This window comes from Carassius auratus, chromosome 29 (assembly GCF_003368295.1).
Source record: "Carassius auratus strain Wakin chromosome 29, ASM336829v1, whole genome shotgun sequence".
Lineage (NCBI taxonomy): Eukaryota > Metazoa > Chordata > Actinopteri > Cypriniformes > Cyprinidae > Carassius > Carassius auratus.
In genome coordinates this window covers 22,289,360-22,309,993 of record NC_039271.1, presented here as the reverse complement: position 1 = coordinate 22,309,993, position 20,634 = coordinate 22,289,360, and the positions used below count along the sequence as shown (strand labels likewise).

Sequence of the window (20,634 nt, the reverse complement as noted above, 5' to 3'; positions counted from 1 at the left end):
CCTAACAGTCAAGAAGACTAATTCAGAGACAAGTGCTCTCACTTTAGCCATCAAGCCAAACCTCAAGAGCCAGCAGCTATCCTAAAACCAAGCTAGATAAATTCTCTTTGAACTATGAACTATGTTCATCACTCCTCAAAGTCATCAGTCCCAGATGCAGTGAAAGTACAATTGTGCCATTATTAGAGCCCAGTAGACAATTAGGAAGAGTGAGAGAATTGTTTGCAAATCCAGGCAAACTCTTATTTAAGTCCCAAACCTTGCTTACAGTTATGAGAAACTGATGGCATGCATTTGGATGTGTGTCGTCTGTAGTTGTCCAATTACCCCCTTCACATTGTTTAACCTCTCCCACCCTTTCTTGTCCCCCTTCTTCCCTGAAGTGTTGTTCATTCTCTATTCCCATAGTGGTTTCCAAGGAAGACACAGGGGCCCTCAGTGTCCTCTTAATAACCATCACACTTTAAAGACACAAACACATGGTCCCTAAAACCCTCCACATCTGCAACCCTGATTCCAGATTCCCACCCTCTGTCCGAGTTGCAAGACAGAGCAAACGCCCTTGTGCCATGTCCACACGCAACACTTTACGCATGTCCATTGTGATGTGTGTTCACCGGAGGGCTGATGGCGGTAGAAGGAGAACAGTCTTATAACATATGATGCTATCTCTGACTGTTTTCTAAACTAGGTGTCAATTCACAACAGGCTTCAGACGTACCAGCTCAATGCAGCACCGCAGAGTCCTGAGAGCACCGCCTTTCTCAACCACCAGAGGGAGTTCTTCCAGCAGTCTCCGTTGCAATGTGCCAGCCCCTTAACCTCACACTCCTACCAGCCCGTGGCCCTGGCTGAGTTACGACCCGACACACTCATCCAGTGTCAGCAAATCGTCAAGGTCATTGTTTTGGACAAAGGCGGTCACAGACCTATGGAGGCGTTCCTTAGCCAGAGCCCCACTCATCACCAACTCATCCAGTCTGTCGTCTCCACACCAGTGCGCTCACGCGATGGCGGAGTCAACCAGGGGGGGAACGATGGTTCACAACCACCCTTGCCTCCACCACCACCACCATATAACCACCCTCATCAGTATATACCCCCAGATCCCCGTCTTGCACTGCAGAGGACCCCAAGTGGCTCTCGTAGCCTCATATAGAGTTCAAACCAATAACTATAAAACACTCCAGGTGCACTTTTGACAGAATTTATCTACATATGTATATGCATAAAATAAATATAATGTAAAAAATAAAATAAAATGTTATCAATATGCACATATTTAAGGTAAGAGACATGAAGACTTTATTGACTTTGCAGATATGTGATACAACCAATAAGAAAATAAAATTTACCTAATTGCTGGTTATTTTTAAATAATATGTAGTTTTATCAAATTTATATAATGGTTCTCGTCTTTCTGGACACTCTCTGAGGTTATATCATCGAGTACTTGTTCTTGACAGGATTTCTCTGGTACATTTTGTTACAGACAAAATGTTTTCACAAAATAATGTGACACCCGATTATACCGGTTTAAATTTTGTCGACACTTGCTTTTGTGCGGGAGCAGGTTTTACGTGTAAAATCACCCTCTTTGGCTTTTATTATCCTACTGATGTGTGTGTGTGTGTGTGTGTACATGTGTGTGTGCTTTTGTCTGGAAAATTATATATGTGCCAAAATGAGGACTCCCTCCTCCATGGACTTTTTGCACTGTTGAACGCTTAGGGCTAGAGCAAACATATGTTTAAATCAATCAAAAAAAAAAAAAAAAAAAAACTTTTAAGTTATACCATTAGCCACAAACTGTTCCATCCCCCACTCATATGGATATGTTGTATTCCTGTGAAATGTGTATTACTTCCTAATTATCACCTGTTTTTGAAAATGTCTTTTATGCCACTCCTTTTAACTGATATATGTGTTTAAATTGAGAATGTAGAAAGTATAAAGGCCCTTTCACGTGACTTGTCTACATTCACGTGTCAACATTCAAGTCAAATGCTGCAATGCACCTAGCAAAATTAGGATGATTTCAGATTTGATTTGCTTTTGATGTTTTCAAACATAACCAAAGATTATCAGACGTATCATGACCTATCATGTGAGCAGTGCCAATGCAAAAATGAAAACAAGAAATTTTGAACAACACAACATAATTTGCTATTGGTGTACACATTTTGAACTGTTTATGTACATGTGCTTTCTTTATTGTTTTAGTTCCATTAATTCCAGCAGACTTCCACAATATGGTAGCATATTTAGTGTGCATTTAAACTGGATTTGGGAGGTTTGTCAATGAGAGTGGGAATTTTATCCTATTTAAAGCTCAAACATGTGTTACCTCTGGTGTTACCACTGCATATATTCCTACTAGCAACATCATAAAAAGGGTTGTGTTAAAGCCCTGACATGAGTCATGTGAAAGGACCTTTTATGGGTGGAAACGCATCGCGGCTCAATGACGAAAAAAAAGAGCCAGTTATAGCCCGCTATAGCTATAGTTCTCACGCTCAGGAATTTCAGAAAGTACCTGAAAGAAGATGATCTTTTAATGCTTGTACTTGAACTTTATGTAGCAACTTGGAACGTATAAGGCCCTTGTGAAAAGGCCATTTGATCCCAGCAACCATCTTTGGACAATGAATGTGTTTGTCTGATATTCTGTGAAAATATGACAGTTACATCACTTTCAACACATGACTTAGACAATGTAATATTGTCTCAGTGTTATTATACTATAGTGTTATTGCTTCACCACAGCTATATAATGCGCCCAAGAAATACCCTTCAGCACCATCAAACTAGCTCTGCCATTTGACTCCTAAAACTCTTGTTTAATACTTTTCGATAAGCTTGAGTGACACTTGAAACATCAACTAAGATTCAACATTAAACAAAAGAGAACTGGAGCGCTGCTGGAATCCCTTGTATCCTCTGGTGCTTTTGGAAGGGTTAAATATAGAAAAAGATTTTTGGAAAAAAATCCAAGTCCAGGCACTCAATAGGATGCAAAAGTTAAAAAGCCTTTAATGGTTGGGCTAAAGCATTAAAACACCAACGCGTATCGGCCCATTGGCCTTCATCAGGGTGTTGGTAACAAACAGACAGAATCACGCAGTACTTATAGTTGCATTAGTTTCAGGTGTGCCACTCTGGCACTTGTAACACAATTTTTTGGCCACTAGAGGCAATAGTTCAGATAATGGCTAATACCAAAGATCAAACCATACAAATACAAGATAAGGGATCTCCAAGTGGAAGGAAAAAAAAAGCACTTAAGTGGCTTTCGGAGAGAGATGATATAATCATAAAAAGTGCTGATAAGGGTGGTGCTGTCTGTGTGTGGGACAAGAAGAAGTATATAAGTGAAGCTCTTCGTCAGCTAGACAACACTCAGTATTACTCAAAGCCCTCATCCAATCCGATGAACACTATAAGAAAAGAGCAGGAGCAATTGCTTAATGAGGCAAAATCACATAATTGGATTACTAAGAGAGAATATGAGTTTTTGCTTTGTCAACACCCACGTTATTCTACTTTTTATATGCTCCCCAAAGTCCACAAGGATCTGGAAAATCCACCTGGCAGACCGATAATCAGCGGGAATGACTCAATAACAGAACCTGCTTCCAAGTTTGTGGATTATTTTATCAAGCCATTTGTGGCAGATTTACCTTCTTATATTCAAGATACTACACAGGTTTTAAAGAAAATTGAACAAATAGGCAACATAGGCTCCTGCATTATGGCCACAATGGATGTGGAGTCCCTATATAGCAATATTGTACATAACGAGGGTTTAGAGGCTTTGAAACACTATCTCTCATCCAGACCTGAACATTTGATGCCTCCCAGTGACTTTATAGTGCAACTTACTGAGTGGACTTTAAAGAACAACATCTTTCTCTTTCAAGACATATTGTATAGACAAGAAAAGGGGACTGCAATGGGTGCTTGTTTTGCTCCCAACTATGCTAATCTGTTTCTAGGCTTATGGGAGGAGCGCTATATATTTTCCCACGTCAACCCTTTTAAAGATAAAATCTTGTGGTGGGGTAGATATATTGACGATGTGATTTTGATGTTCTCAGGTTCAGAAAAAGAACTTGTAGACTTCCATGTATATGTTAATAGCTTAAATGAGAACCTTAAATTTAGTTTGGATTATGATTTACACACTATCAACTTTCTTGATCTACGGATCACAAAAGATAATGAGGGATTCCTACATACATCTATCTTCAGAAAGTCAACAGATCGTAATACCTTGCTGCATGCTAATAGTTTTCATCCCCCATGGCTTATTGATAACATACCCTTTGGACAGATCCAGAGACTAAGGCGTATATGTGATTCAGATCAGGATTTCCAGTATCAGTCTTTGGATATGCAGCGGCGTTTTCAACAAAGAGGTTACCAAACAAAAACTCTTGTTCAAGCTCATAATCGAGCCCAATCACTTGAAAGGAAGAGCTTGCTTCAGTCTAGACCCAATAGAGTATCAACACAGAAACCCTATTTTGTCACTCATTACAGTAAGGAGGCTGTCCAGATTAAACACATTATAAAGAAAAACTGGAACATTATTGAATGTGACCCGACTTTACGGGAAATATTCACGGAACCCCCTGGAATCAGTTTTAGGAGGGCCCCCACACTTAAGGACAGGTTAGTAAGAAGTCACCTCCCTGCTCCTAAACGTGAAACTTGGCTTCGTCAACCCAAGGGTAACTTTCCTTGTGGTAATTGTAATTATTGTGAGAATATTGCTAAAACTGACAAATTTATGGATGTTTTTAGCAATAAGACTTACACTATTAACAGTTTTATAAATTGCAATTCTACCCATGTTGTTTATCGTTTAGAGTGTACTTGTGGCTGTTTTTATATAGGCCTTACTAAAAGGAGACTAAGAGACAGGGTAGCTGAACATAGATATGCCATTCGGACTGGAAATATGAACTATCCAATGGCCAAACATTATATAGACGTAAAACATGGGAGTGATTCGACCCTAAAAGTAGTGGGCATTGAGGCTGTTCGCCTGGATGCCAGGGGTGGGGATATCATCAAACGCCTTAAACAAAGGGAGACATATTGGATCTATTCCTTGAGGGCTACTAGTCATCCAGGTCTTAATGAAGACTTTGACCTCTCACCTTTTTTGTAAAAGTTGTGTCTCAATAGGGACAGTGTATTGTTGTCCGTGAATGTTGACTGTTCTTTCAATGTACTGTAATGCCCATAATAATATTTTTCTCCTGTTGTTTTGGAACTATCTTGACAATGAATCCAGAAGTAAGATGGGTAACTAGCCTCTACACATTTATTTGACTTTATGGATATAATTGTGTGGAGTACACAAGATGTATGTATTGGTGTTACTCTCTCCTGTTTTTTTTTTTTTTTTTTTTTTTTTTCCTTCCACTTGGAGATCCCTTATCTTGTATTTGTATGGTTTGATCTTTGGTATTAGCCATTATCTGAACTATTGCCTCTAGTGGCCAAAAAATTGTGTTACAAGTGCCAGAGTGGCACACCTGAAACTAATGCAACTATAAGTACTGCGTGATTCTGTCTGTTTGTTACCAACACCCTGATGAAGGCCAATGGGCCGATACGCGTTGGTGTTTTAATGCTTTAGCCCAACCATTAAAGGCTTTTTAACTTTTGCATCCTATTGAGTGCCTGGACTTGGATTTTTTTCCAAAAATCTTTTTCAAGATTCAACATTGTTGGCACAAAACACTTTAACCTGAATGTTTGTCTGGTTCAATCTGATTCTCAATCTGATTTTATCAGCTGAATGGAAAAATGATCAATTGTTTATTTTTGTTTTGCTTGTATGTAGCTCTCATACATCAGCATAAAGCATCAATGAATTAGCTCTGATAAATGTTAACTACCCACCATTTCTGATAAAGGTTGTCATCAACATAAACATTTAGTCAACATGAAATGTAATTCACCACCTATTTTGCTTCCAAAATTAGATGTATTAAGGATGTTGTGTTTAATAACATTTGAAGAAAAATAAAATCATGAAACATGAATGGAATAATGGAGCCAGACATAAATTTGGGTTTGCCAGCTCTCCAAGGGATATGGAGGCTAAAGGTGAAATTCACCCTCAAGATCAAATCTGACATTGTCTAAATAGCTATTTGGCTGTTGCCCCTTACAACCGTGGTGATATTATCTGGGGAAAAGAAAGTCATTTCAGAGGCACAAAAGCCAGGAATGTGTATTTATTCGATTTCACGTTGACTTTAAGCTGTAGTATTTATAGCATTCCCAACTGATGTGTCATAGGTACTGTAGCTGTGTGTCCTATTTCCTCTGTTTTCTTCTATGATTGTGGGTTTGTTTCATAATTATATTGCTGCTCTTTGGAGCTCCCAATTGGATCTTCATTTCCTCTTGTAATTGTTTCTTTATTTCTATGTATGGGGGTGATTTGGGATGACGAACACCAGATCTTGAGAGAAACTCAACACATGAGTTTACTGCATAATCTGGACATCAGCAAATTGTCATCTTTTCATAATATATGCTCCAATTTATTCTCAATTAATAAATTGTGCATTATTTTAGTTCATGGTAAAGGAATAGGTCATTCCAAAATGGATATTTTGTCATTATTTAATCTTCTTTATATCAAACCCTGGTGTTGTGTCAGAATAATAAATACACTTAAAATAAAATAAAACTGTGACTTTGTCACAGAATTGTCACTTATACAGTATTGTTCAAAATAATAGCAGTACAATGTGACTAACCAGAATAATCAAGGTTTTTAGTATATTTTTTATTGCTACGTGGCAAACAAGTTACCAGTAGGTTCAGTAGATTGTCAGAAAACAAACAAGACCCAGCATTCATGATATGCACGCTCTTAAGGCTGTGCAATTGGGCAATTAGTTGAAAGGGGTGTGTTCAAAAAAATAGCAGTGTCTAACTTTGACTGTACAAACTCAAAACTATTTTGTACAAACATGTTTTTTTTTCTGGGATTTAGCAATCCTGTGAATCACTAAACTAATATTTAGTTGTATGACCACAGTTTTTTAAAACTGCTTGACATCTGGGTGGCATGGAGTCAACCAACTTGTGGCACCTCTCAGCTGTTATTCCACTCCATGATTCTTTAACAACATTCCACAATTCATTCACATTTCTTGGTTTTGCTTCAGAAACAGCATTTTTGATATCACCCCACAAGTTCTCAATTGGATTAAGGTCTGGAGATTGGGCTGGCCACTCCATAACATTAATTTTGTTGGTTTGGAACCAAGACTTTGCCCGTTTACTAGTGTGTTTTGGGTCATTGTCTTGTTGAAACAACCATTTCAAGGGCATGTCCTCTTCAGCATAGGGCAACATGACCTCTTCAAGTATTTTAACATATGCAAACTGATCCATGATCCCTGGTATGCGATAAATAGGCCCAACACCATAGTAGGAGAAACATGCCCATATCATGATGCTTGCACCTCCATGCTTCACTGTCTTCACTGTGTACTGTGGCTTGAATTCAGAGTTTGGGGGTCGTCTCACAAACTGCCTGTGGCCCTTGGACCCAAAAAGAACAATTTTACTCTCATCAGTCCACAAAATGTTCCTCCATTTCTCTTTAGGCCAGTTGATGTGTTCTTTGGCAAATTGTAACCTCTTCTGCACATGCCTTTTTTTTAACAGAGGGACTTTGCGGGGGATTCTTGAAAATAGATTAGCTTCACACAGACATCTTCTAACTGTCACAGTACTTACAGGTAACTCCAGACTGTCTTTGATCATCCTGGAGGTGATCATTGGCTGAGCCTTTGCCATTCTGGTTATTCTTCTATCCATTTTGATGGTTGTCTTCCGTTTTCTTCCACGTCTCTCTGGTTTTGCTCTCCATTTTAAGGCATTGGAGATCATTTTAGCTGAACAGCCTATCATTTTTTGCACCTCTTTATAGGTTTTCCCCTCTCGAATCAACTTTTTAATCAAAGTACGCTGTTCTTCTGAACAATGTCTTGAACGACCCATTTTCCTCAGCTTTCAAATGCATGTTCAACAAGTGTTGGCTTCATCCTTAAATAGGGGCCACCTGATTCACACCTGTTTCTTCACAAAATTGATGACCTCAGTGATTGAATGCCACACTGCTATTTTTTTGAACACACCCCTTTCAACTAATTCAACTAATTGCCCAATTGCACAGCCTTAAGAGCGTGCATATCATGAATGCTGGGTCTCATTTGTTTTCTGAGAATCTACTGAACCTACTGGTAACTTGTTTGCCACGTAGCAATAAAAAAATATACGAAAAACCTTGATTATTCTGGTTAGTCACATTGTACTGCTATTATTTTGAACAATACTGTATATTCCAATAATTGTGACTTTATTTCTGTTTTTATCAATCCAGGCTAATTGGAAAAATGTACATGTCACAACATTTCTGGAAAATGATGCTGTGTTGCTTCCAGTATGTTCAATTTTCTCCAAAATAGATGAACATGATTGTGCTAAAAATTTATTTAATTGGTTGTTGTACATATTTCTGCAGTTTGGAAATTGAATGTCTGGTAAGTGGTGCTAAAAGTTTAATGATTTTGTTGCATTGAAAATAACGTACCACCTACACTAAAACCTTAGTCAAAACCAAACCAATAGTAGTTTAAACATGAGTTTAAAATGTCTCTCCTGAAGCAAAAATGCAATTTGAGATCATGTGCCTTGCCTTTATTTAACATAGTAGAGAAAATGCCCAAAGAACCACACATAAATAAGTCTTTATCAGTCTATAATCTGCAGTTACGATCCTATAATAATTTTGGTGCACAACCAGCTTCAAAAATTTTAAAGTGAAAGAATCAGCACTAGATTCCTTTCTATAAAATACTGAGTGACAGGAGTTCACTTTTTGTCTTTATCTTTTTGTAGCCTTGCATTTGCCCCTGAGGGAGTTGGCGTGGAGGTGATAGAAACAGGAAGCCAGATAAATTGTGCATGACCCTGGTTTGAAGAATTTTATTATGCTTCAGCGAATGTGTCCTGGCTAGCAAATGAGATGTGATCTAACCCAACAGATGAGTGTTGAATTAAAGCCCTTCACAAAACCAAATGTTATGATGCTAACACTAACCTTGGTTTAGCCTACAGAAGGGATGTTGCACTGGTGTGTTATGCTGCCTTCAAATCCTGTTAGAATGATGGTATTTATGAGATGAGTGCAAATAAACGACACCACAATATTTTTATCATTATTAGTTTGTACGCTAAACTTGTTAATGTTTTGTTTATGAAAATACTACTAATTTAGCTAGTTTTTGAGATTTATGTGAGATAAAACCACGGATACTGTGTATCCTTTTACCTTTGTTTTGAAGCAGTAGTGATAAAAAGCTTTGTTCAAAAGTGAAGCCATGCAGAAAAATACATCTTAAAATGACCATTTTATTCTGAACAAAATCATTTGAACACATGTAGTTATGATTTTTTAGAACTAACAGTAGAATTTTAAGCCAGTGTAACATCAACGTTTATTAGTGCTAATTTTGACAAAGTTATTGTGTGTGTTAGCAAATTATAAGTTTGAAAGTCAATCTGTCCCATTATCCAACTGATAGTTTTACTCTCTATATACTGTAGATTTACACATTGTTAATCATGTTTTCTGTCTATTCCAGACCTACATGAGTGGTCTGGCTATTTATTTGCTGTCCTTTTCAGACTGACTTGAGTGGTTTGTGGTATAAGCACATGATAGAGACTTTTTAAACTTTAATTCAGAACTGGATCGACACAGGTCAAAGGTAACAGAGGTCATCTAACTAATAGTGTCTATTTTTATTTTCTGTCAGAACTGCTGCTGAAATGGAAGGTGGTAATAAAATTTCATTGTGCAGCATATTGATTTTGGTTTTTATACTGCTGCTATGCCCTACTGAAGTGTTAGTGTTTGTAAAAGTATGCAAGAATAAAGTAAAACCATAGTTCTACTCAAGCCATTCTTACTAATTACTAACATTTTCAATCACTAATCTTTAAAGTTAAACAATGTCTAAATGACATCTATCTATATAGATCTATTAATGTGTTTATGTTGAAGCATCAGGTTTTTTTTCTTATTGTTTAATTTATTGACTTTAAACCAATTCACAAATTCTAAACATATATAATCGTCAAAATAAAAGTAATCTTTGTAGCTTTGGTAACAACTCATACAGACATTCAGAGAAGAGGTCATATTTAATTTAACACATGGTAAATGAGGCTATGATGAAACAAAGTAAAACAATAATAACAAAAATAATAAAAACAATTATTTTTAATGTCTATGAAAGTGATGAGCACTTCGATATGTCGAATATATGTGTGTGTGTATATATATATGTTAGGTCTTTAAAGTCAATGCTAATTTATTCTTGACTGAATAATTTAAAGTTGAATGGATTGTACAGACTTGTTGTACAGACTTACTTCTCATAGCCTTGTTTAGATTCATTTCAAATTAATTTTGTCTGCTGTAACATATTGTCTATTATCTATTATAGTGTACAGTATGACACACATTCTACATGTACATACAATTATAATATTTAAATAGTACTTACGACATTAATTTACAAGCTTGCTCAAAAACTGTCAAAATGATGCTCTTTAGCATCACACACACACATATATATATATATATATATATATATATATATATATATATATATATATATATATATATATATTAGCATGACCAGTTATCCAGTGCTTTGTGATTGGCAAAATGCCTCAAACATGTGACGGAAATCTTACACCCCTTACAATACTGTCGTGCCCGGTGTGACGAGAAAAACATTAAAACCCATTCTAAATGAGGCATTTGTTGCATCTATTGGGGACATAACTTCTGACTAAAATGACTTATGAGGTGGGGGCATGTTTGAATGAGACAATTTATGAGGATATGGACGAGTCTTAACTTTTTAAAAAGAATATCTCTTTGGGTTTGGGACTTTAATCTTTGCAACTTTAGGGATCTTAGCCTATCTATTCACCAACAGCTTGTAACATTCAAAAGAGAAAGGACAATATTAAACTGCATCATATGACCCCTAAAAATTATAAAAAATAAAGTAATTGCCATCCATGGACAAATTTGTTAATTTATATAGTTCAGTTTGTTCAATGTGCATGTACAGTACTCTCTCCACCTTCAATACCACGACTTAGGTGCCCTTGAACAAGGCACTGAACCCCTAACTGCTCCCCGGGCGCCACAGCATAAATGGCTGCCTACTTCTCCGGGGGTGTGTTCACAGTGTGTGTGTGTGTGTTCACTGCTGTGTGTGTGCACTTTGGATGGGTTAAAAGCAGAGCACGCATTCTGACTATGGGTCACCATACTTGGCCGTATTTCACGTCACTTCGTCACTTCACTTCGTCACTTCACTTCGTCACTTCATTTCGTCACTTCACTTCAATAAATTGTGACAAGAACAATCATACTTGGCCTTCAAAATTAGCCACTATAAGGCCAAAACTAAGTAAAACAGTCCACTAAATATTCATTCACTCCTCATCTTTGAGGTAAATATTTACCTCAAAGGACTGCATCTAGATTTATACTTATCACTGAAATTGCATTCTCCACTGAAGACAGACACAGGTACTGCAGCCCCTCACATTTCATTATGCAACATCAAAGAGGCATGTATGGAAATAAAATGGAAGAAAAACAGTCAGACAAACATGTGCGCAGTCAGTTCCCATCCATTGTAGACTCTCCAAAAGATGGAAAAAATGGAATGGAGGAAAAGTTATTTAAGTTTATTCTGCTGGTCTTTAATTGCCAATGTACAGGAAAGATTAAAAAATCTCAGACAGAAGCTTCATCAGTACTTGCTGTCTGTGTGGATTGTTGTGTGGGATCACTGGTTTCCGAGGTTGTGAGCTCAGTGGGTTTGGTCATCAAATGCCAACGCTGAGGAAAACAAAAAACAATAATCAATGAAGGAAGTTTGTTGGCAAGTTTGTTAGGAGGAAGGAGGACAGATGGAAGGAAGTTGAGTAGAGGTAAGCTCATTTGGGAGTACATTTGTAAGTTCAGAAAACATGAAATATGCAAGCTTGAAAGGAATGATATCCAAAAGGTTTGTTTGCAAGTTTGTTCAAAGGGAAGTTTAGAACAAATGAATAAATTTGGAACTTCAGAAATTTGTCTGGACATGCAAAAGAAAGCAAGAACCATACAAAGGCTTTTTTGGAAGGATTGAGGAAAGGAAGACAGGTAAGTTTATAAGGAAAAATACATTTACATACAAAATACAATACATTTGAATATTCAGACATTTGTTTGCAAGTTTGTTTTGGAAGAAATACATTTTCAAAGGAATTTCAGAAGGAAGTAAAGAAAGAAAAGGTGAATATGTTTGTGTAATGATGAGACAGAGAGGTTCGGATCCATGTGCAGAACTTTTAATGAGAATGGTCAGACAGGCAATGATCAGCAACGTCGTCAGGTATATAGGGATAACCAGAATCGAAAACAGAAACAAGCAGATGTCGGGGGAGAATCGAAAACAGAAACAAGCAGATGTCGGGAGCAGGCAGCAGAGAATCAGAGTCGGTATAAACAATCCAAAGGTCAGGTACAGAGAGCTCAAACACAAGGAAACCGCTCGGAAATGACAGCAAATAAAGACTTCGCAGAGAGTGAGAGTGAGTGTGCTGCTTATATGTGTGTGTAAATGAGGTGCAGGTGTGGCAAGGAGATTGACTCAGGAATGATGTGCAGGTGTCGCAAGGTGATTGTGATGCAGAGACTCATTGGAAATGTAGTTAGGGTGTGGTGCAACAGATAAGAGGTGCTAGAGTCCGGGTGACATCTGGTGGTTAATGTGGAATTGTCCTGATTGAAGTGCCCTCTACAAACGTTCATGGGCACTCCATGTAATGATCGTGACAGTTTGGAAGTTCAGAAGGAAGTTCAAGCAGGAAAATAGGTAGTCAGGCAAGTTTGAAAGGAAGGAGGTTTGTCTGCAAGTATTTTCAGAAGGAAGGAGGAAAGGAAGGGAGAAAGGAAGGAAGAACATTTCAGTATTCAGAAATTTATTTGAAAGTTCATTTTGAGGGAAGATTCAAAATAATTTTATAAGGAAGTAGGAAGGAAATGGATTTTATAAGGAACAAAGTACATTTAAAATTCCGGAAGTATGTTTGGAAGTCCAGTAGAAAAGAAGGCAGGAACTATGCAAATTCAAAAAGTAGTTTTTTTTTTTTTTTCAGAAGAAAGGAAGCAAGGAATTAACTTTAAAAGGAAGTACATCTGAATATTAAGAAGTATGTTTGAAAGGAAGGAAGTTTTGTAGAAAGTAGGGAAGGAATCGTATTTTTGAGCAAGCCAAAGAATGCAGCAACAGGCTTTTCAAAGATTTGTTTGTAATACGTTTTCAGAAAGGAGGAAAGGGAGGAAGTAAGTTTATAAGAAAATACATTGGAATATTCAGAAGTTTGTTTGGAAATGCATAAGGGAAGAAAAATGTGGGACTTATTCAAGTTTAGAAAGAGTGAATACATTTGGAAATTCAGGATTTTGTTTGTCTGTTTGGAAGGAAGTTTGCAAGATCAAAAGGAAGGAGTTTCAGAAGGAAGTAGAAAGGGAGTTTATAAGGAAGTACATTTTAAAAATGTTTGCAAATTCAAAAGGATATAATGAAATAAGCAGGGCAGGAAGGACAATATGACAAAAAGTAAAAAAAAGAAAAGAAGAAAGAAAAGATACAAAACTTTAAAACCATTCTTGCCTGTCGGATGCTGCCTCTGGTAGAGAATGACATAAAGATGATGTATCCAGGTATTAAAATCATTGAAGAGAGGGACATTAAACAGCCAATGCCCTGACCCCAGGCTGGGTACGCATACTTCCCTAGTGTCAGACGAGTCATTTCTATTGCACTGAATGTGAAAACACCCTACAAACAGGAAACAAAGAAATCAGATCAGTTTATTAAATCATCATCAGTTTATTAAAGTCTGTGTGAATCAATATTAATATGTCTAAATGAGTTTATCACACCACAGTAAAATAATAATGTTATTAATCACCCAGCCTAGATAGATTTAGATAGGCGCTGCACAGACCGATCAGTGTTGGACATCAAAGTAGAATGCTCTCTATATATATTTTGGGCCAAACCTGAACTGTTGAAAAGAGATGGTCTTCATCCCTCCTGGGGTGGTGACATTCTTCTCTCTAAAAATATGGCACGTAGTCTTAGAGTTTATACTTGACTAACTGGGGCCCAGGTCAGGAAGCAGACAGACTGGCTAAACCGATCATCTTCTAGCCTCCTCACATCACAGAAGTCAGATCATTCTCAGCACATAGAGGGCCCTTTTTTAATGATCTAAACGCAAAGTGTAAAGCGCACGGCGCAGGTGCACTCAGGGCATGTCCAAATCAACTTAAGCTATTTTAATGACGGAAAAACGGTTGGCGTGCCCGGGCGCATGGTCTAAACGGCTTGTCCCCGCAGACAACCTTTTTGGTTGATGTACACCACGGTCGCTGTGTTGTTCGGACCAGCATGTGTTTGCCTCGTAAGTGACCTTTGAGATGGTTCAAGGCAAGGCGCACTGCTAACAACTCTAGGCAATTGATGTGCCAATGCAGCTTCAGGCCCGTCCAACCCCCTAAGACTGCATGCATGTTGTACGTGGCACCCCAGCCAGTGGTAGAGGCATCCATGTAAACCACAGCATGCCAGGAGATCTGTTCTAGGGACACCCCTGCCCGGAGGAACATAAGATCTGACCACGGGGTGAGGGTTTGGCAACAGGCCTGTGTTACTTAGACCCGGTGAGTGCCACACTTCCACCTCAGGACTCGGCCATAAAGTCAGTGCTGGAGCAGTCTCATATGTAACAGGCTGAGCGGTGCAAGTTGCCCCAGGAGCCTCTGAAACCGCTGTCCTGACCTTGAACGTATTCAAGCAGGCTAGCACCAACTGCGCACATTCCTCTGTGAGGTGCGCTGTCTGTTCGACTGAATCTGACTCCATAATGTCATATATCACTGATACTATTTAAACTGAACTGAACTGGATGATGACAGCACTAAATTCAGTGAAAAACTGCCTTTAACAGAAAATTGACATTACTATTGTCTGCTACTACTATTGTGATTTTGCATTATTAACTTTTTTTTTCCTATTTAATACTGTAAAGTGATTTGACACAATCTGCATTGTTAAAAGAACTGTATAAATAAAGGTGACTTGACCATAGTGCTGTTTCAAGTCAAACACACCTCTTATAGTGTTTGGGGAGGGGCCATGCTCAGTGGCTCCAGTGTAAAGCCCTGCGTGGGACAGTTTTCTTAAACCCGCACCCGCATGCTCCCGCTGAATGTATGACCAGGCCCGCCCACTCCCGCAACCTATGTGTCAGCTCCCACCTGCGCCCGCAATGTTTGTGTCCACTTCCGCCCACTCCTGCGGACTTTATCTCAGAGCTTGTGAAAAATGTACACAAATATATATTTTTTAAATATATATATATATATATATATATATATATATATATATATATATATGTATGTAAAACAATTAGGCCTACTAGATAAATTTTATGTCAGAGCGGGATCTGAGCGGGAATTGGTTTACGGCGAGCGCGAGTGGAATATTAACAGAGCTCTTGCTTGGGCGGCTGAGCATGTGAGTGTGATGTTTTCCGCTCTATAGTCGTGTGCTCCACTCAGTCACTCAGTCACCCAAGCAAGCACTCTGTTAATATTCCGCTCACGCTCGCCGTAAACCAATTCCTGCTCAGAACCCGTTCCGACATAAAATGAAATGAATGAGTGTGACTTTACAATTTCCATAGTCATGAAAATAAAGAAAACTCTTTGAATGAGAAGGTGTGTCCAAACTTTTGGTCTGTACTGTGTATATATATATATATATATATATATATATATATATACAGTCTTGTTCAAAATAATAGCAGTACAATGTGACTAACCAGCATAATCAAGGTTTTTAGTATATTTTTTATTGCTACGTGGCAAACAAGTTACCAGTAGGTTCAGTAGATTGTCAGAAAACAAACAAGACCCAGCATTCATGATATGCACGCTCTTAAGGCTGTGCAATTGGGCAATTAGTTGAAAGGGGTGTGTTCAAAAAAATAGCAGTGTCTACCTTTGACTGTACAAACTCAAAACTATTTTGTACAAACATTTTTTTTTCTGGGATTTAGCAATCCTGTGAATCACTAAACTAATATTTAGTTGTATGACCACAGTTTTTTAAAACTGCTTGACATCTGTGTGGCATGGAGTCAACCAACTTGTGGCACCTCTCAGCTGTTATTCCACTCCATGATTCTTTAACAACATTCCACAATTCATTCACATTTCTTGGTTTTGCTTCAGAAACAGCATTTTTGATATCACCCCACAAGTTCTCAATTGGATTAAGGTCTGGAGATTGGGCTGGCCACTCCATAACATTAATTTTGTTGGTTTGGAACCAAGACTTTGCCCGTTTACTAGTGTGTTTTGGGTCATTGTCTTGTTGAAACAACCATTTCAAGGGCATGTCCTCTTCAGCATAGGGCAACATGACCTCTTCAAGTATTTTAACATATGCAAACTGATCCATGATCCCTGGTATGCGATAAATAGGCCCAACACCATAGTAGGAGAAACATGCCCATATCATGATGCTTGCACCTCCATGCTTCACTGTCTTCACTGTGTACTGTGGCTTGAATTCAGAGTTTGGGGGTCGTCTCACAAACTGCCTGTGGCCCTTGGACCCAAAAAGAACAATTTTACTCTCATCAGTCCACAAAATGTTCCTCCATTTCTCTTTAGGCCAGTTGATGTGTTCTTTGGCAAATTGTAACCTCTTCTGCACATGCCTTTTTTTTAACAGAGGGACTTTGCGGGGGATTCTTGAAAATAGATTAGCTTCACACAGACGTCTTCTAACTGTCACAGTACTTACAGGTAACTCCAGACTGTCTTTGATCATCCTGGAGGTGATCATTGGCTGAGCCTTTGCCATTCTGGTTATTCTTCTATCCATTTTGATGGTTGTCTTCCGTTTTCTTCCACGTCTCTCTGGTTTTGCTCTCCATTTTAAGGCATTGGAGATCATTTTAGCTGAACAGCCTATCATTTTTTGCACCTCTTTATAGGTTTTCCCCTCTCTAATCAACTTTTTAATCAAAGTACGCTGTTCTTCTGAACAATGTCTTGAACGACCCATTTTCCTCAGCTTTCAAATGCATGTTCAACAAGTGTTGGCTTCATCCTTAAATAGGGGCCACCTGATTCACACCTGTTTCTTCACAAAATTGATGACCTCAGTGATTGAATGCCACACTGCTATTTTTTTGAACACACCCCTTTCAACTAATTCAACTAATTGCCCAATTGCACAGCCTTAAGAGCGTGCATATCATGAATGCTGGGTCTCATTTGTTTTCTGAGAATCTACTGAACCTACTGGTAACTTGTTTGCCACGTAGCAATAAAAAAATATATGAAAAACCTTGATTATTCTGGTTAGTCACATTGTACTGCTATTATTTTGAACAATACTGTATATATATATATTATACAAAATTAGCAAGAGCTCCTTCTTCCATCAGTACACCTTGTTCCAACAAGGATTCAGGAACCCAGGTTTTTAACTTTCCCACATGACTCCCTCCTGTTTTCAAGTAGTGTCAAATATTTCCAAGTAATTTTGTCTTGAACCAATAGTTCATGAATGTTAACAGTATGTAATTACAATAATTACAATGGAAATATTTAACTTGTATTTAACCAAGAATGTTCATTTAACATAACTGGATGAAGGCCAGATTGAACTGTTCAGTTTTTGAAACTTCACATCACATCAAATATATAGATATACCATAGAAATGGAGATTGTCTCAGAGAAGACCAGGAACAGGAGACACATTCCACTGGCCGAGTAGTAGTCAAACAATTTGAACACATAAAAGCTGCCCTAAAACAAAGAACACCCCACCCACACACATTACTGTTAGAAACTCAAGAAAAAAATCGTCCTACACAATAAAACAGAATGGTCTTCAGGTGGTAATCTTTACCTGTGTGATGTTGGAGAAACCGATGACAAAGGATATAAAACACACAATGAAGATGAAGTGTTTCTTTCTCTTCCTCAGGACTGTGGGATATTCATCCATTAGAGCAGTTATGAAGCCTTCCACTGTACAGAACTGTCAGGGACAAGTGTAAAAAGTGTAAAATAAAAAGCATTAAAGTATTGGAAAACATGTCTGGACAATTGATTTAGTAAACAATTATAATTTTAGTAGTATATTAGTTAGTTATTTAACAGTATCTAACATTAGTTAGTTATTTAGGAACTAGGGTATAAATAAAAAGACCAGCATAACCCTAAACCCATTAACCTTTTTTTTTTTTTTTTGTACAAATGGTGTTAGAATTAGAGTAATTTTTTATGTTTATGATATGTGTGGAGGTACTGATTTTTAATACAGACTAAACATAAAACATTATTGCTCATACATGTTTAAAGTTTCCACATGTTCTTTAACATGTTAGCTAAAATTGGCTGTGTGGTCTTTTTGAAGAGTGACTAATGGTGCTCAAACGTAGCTCAGGCAGACCACGGCTTGACAGCCAGCATCAGCTGATTGTAACTGCTTCCATCGCAATTAAATAAGATATATACGTTCATCCATACAACTTGTTTAGTTTCAATCATTAAAAATAATTAATCTCTAAATCTATAGAATAATAATAATAATGCAAAGCTTCTAAATGTACCACCATTAGAGGAGTATTGTGGGTTCAATACAAGCTCTATCAATAACTCTATGGTCTCTGAGGCATCATGCCAAATAAAACAAATAATAGGCTCTTTATATAGATTGATTAAAAAAAAATGTTAACAACTTTTTAGACATTAACCTTTTTCATGAGTGTATGCATGTGTAAAATATCTGACTGTCCAATCCTAGCATCATGATCATTGAGAAGAAGAAAATAGCCCAGAGTGAAGACATGGGAAGCTGTGTGACAGCTTGCGGATAGGCCAGAAATGCCAAACCAGGACCTGATATTGATCCACAAACCATAAAACACCATTAGTGTCGAGATATAACATTACCCATATTACTTTAATTATAGTGCATTTGACATTTTAAGCAATAATTTGTCATGTTTTAAAGTAATACACCTTTTTTTATTTGCTGACTAACATACTGAAGCATACATGAAATACGTCTCGGGTTAATTGACTGTAACCCTGTTCCCTGAAAAAGCGGGAACGAGATGCTGCGCTCAATAGCGCTAATGAGAACATTCTTTGTTCGACCGGTTGTGAAGCATGTTTGTCAAACACAATAAGAATTGGCTTAAATAACATCAGCAGGTGACGTCACTGATAACATGCACCTGCAGGTTATAAATAGACGTGAAACGGAAACATCCTCAGGTTACCCCTTTGTCTGAAGAGACGTCCGGACACGTCAACAGTGCGGCATTGAGGTGCAGAATCTCAAAAGCTGCTCCGACTTATGCCACTGGCTAGTGCGGTGGAAGTAAGTCTAAAGAGCACGTACTGGATACAGTAAGGAACATTCGGAAGATAATTAGGGTGAGGATGCAAAAGTTCTTCTAGTGGAGAGAGTCCTAGCACTTAGAATAGTCTCTATTACTGTGGCTGGAAGGCCAGCATCTCTAGTTGGTCCCCCTCAGGGGCCAGACGTGAATGTTCCAGAGCTCAGGCCGGGGATGAAGTACTGTCCCCTGTGCCTGAGAGAAGATCTCTCCTGACTGGAATCGCCCATGGCGAGCCTTCGAAGAGGGATATTAGATCTGAGAACCAAACTCCGGTCGGCCAACGGGCGCTATCAGTAAGAGGTGAGACCCCTGTCGACGGACCTTGGCCAGGACTCCCGGGAGCAGAGCAATTGGAGGAAAGGCGTAAAGTCGCAGTCTGGGCCACGCATGGGCCATAGCGTCCAGACCCAGGGGAGCTGGATGAATCAGAGAGATGTAGAGGGGACATTGTGCCATCTCCTGTGAAGCACAGAGGTCCACTTCTGCTACTTGAAATCTTTCCCAGATTTGACTACTTAGGGGTTGAGTTTCCATTTCCCGTGTTTCACAGCTTGTCTGGACAGCAAGTCTGCTCCCACATTCATATGCCCAGGAATGTAAATTGCCCTGAGGGACAGGAACTTGTCCTGTGCTCAATGCAGAACCTGGTGCGCTAACTCGTCCGAGCGGCGCAACTGCAGTCCACCCTGGCGATTTATGTAAGAGACTACAGATGTGTTGTCCACCCGCACTAGGACATGTTAGCCTCTCAACTGCTGGAGAAGGTATTTCAGGGCCAGAAATACAGTCTTCATTTCGAGGCAATTGATGTGCAAATTCGAGAAGATGACCTCTCCAGATCCCTTGGGCTAGACAGCCAACTAAGGCCGCTCCCCAGCCCATGAGGGAAGCGTCTGTCATTAGCATCTTGCGATGACAACACAGACCTAGAGTGGGACCCAAAGTCAGAAACCGATGTCTGAACCACATAGATAGGGTACGAAGCCCCTGGCGCGTAACCCTTAATTGCC

At 38.6% G+C, this 20,634-nt stretch overlaps 1 protein-coding gene across 1 annotated transcript in view; it reads left to right on the top strand.

Moving 5' to 3' along the window:
- The window catches only part of LOC113048444 (uncharacterized), a 50,355-nt gene extending 48,573 nt beyond the window's left edge, over positions 1-1,782 (top strand). The window contains exon 21 of the mRNA XM_026210239.1: positions 692-1,782. Within this exon, the coding sequence (XP_026066024.1) occupies positions 692-1,159 (468 nt within the window). The 3' untranslated portion in view covers positions 1,160-1,782. The remainder of the gene's footprint in view (positions 1-691) is intronic.
- Positions 1,783-20,634: the final 18,852 nt, after the last annotated feature.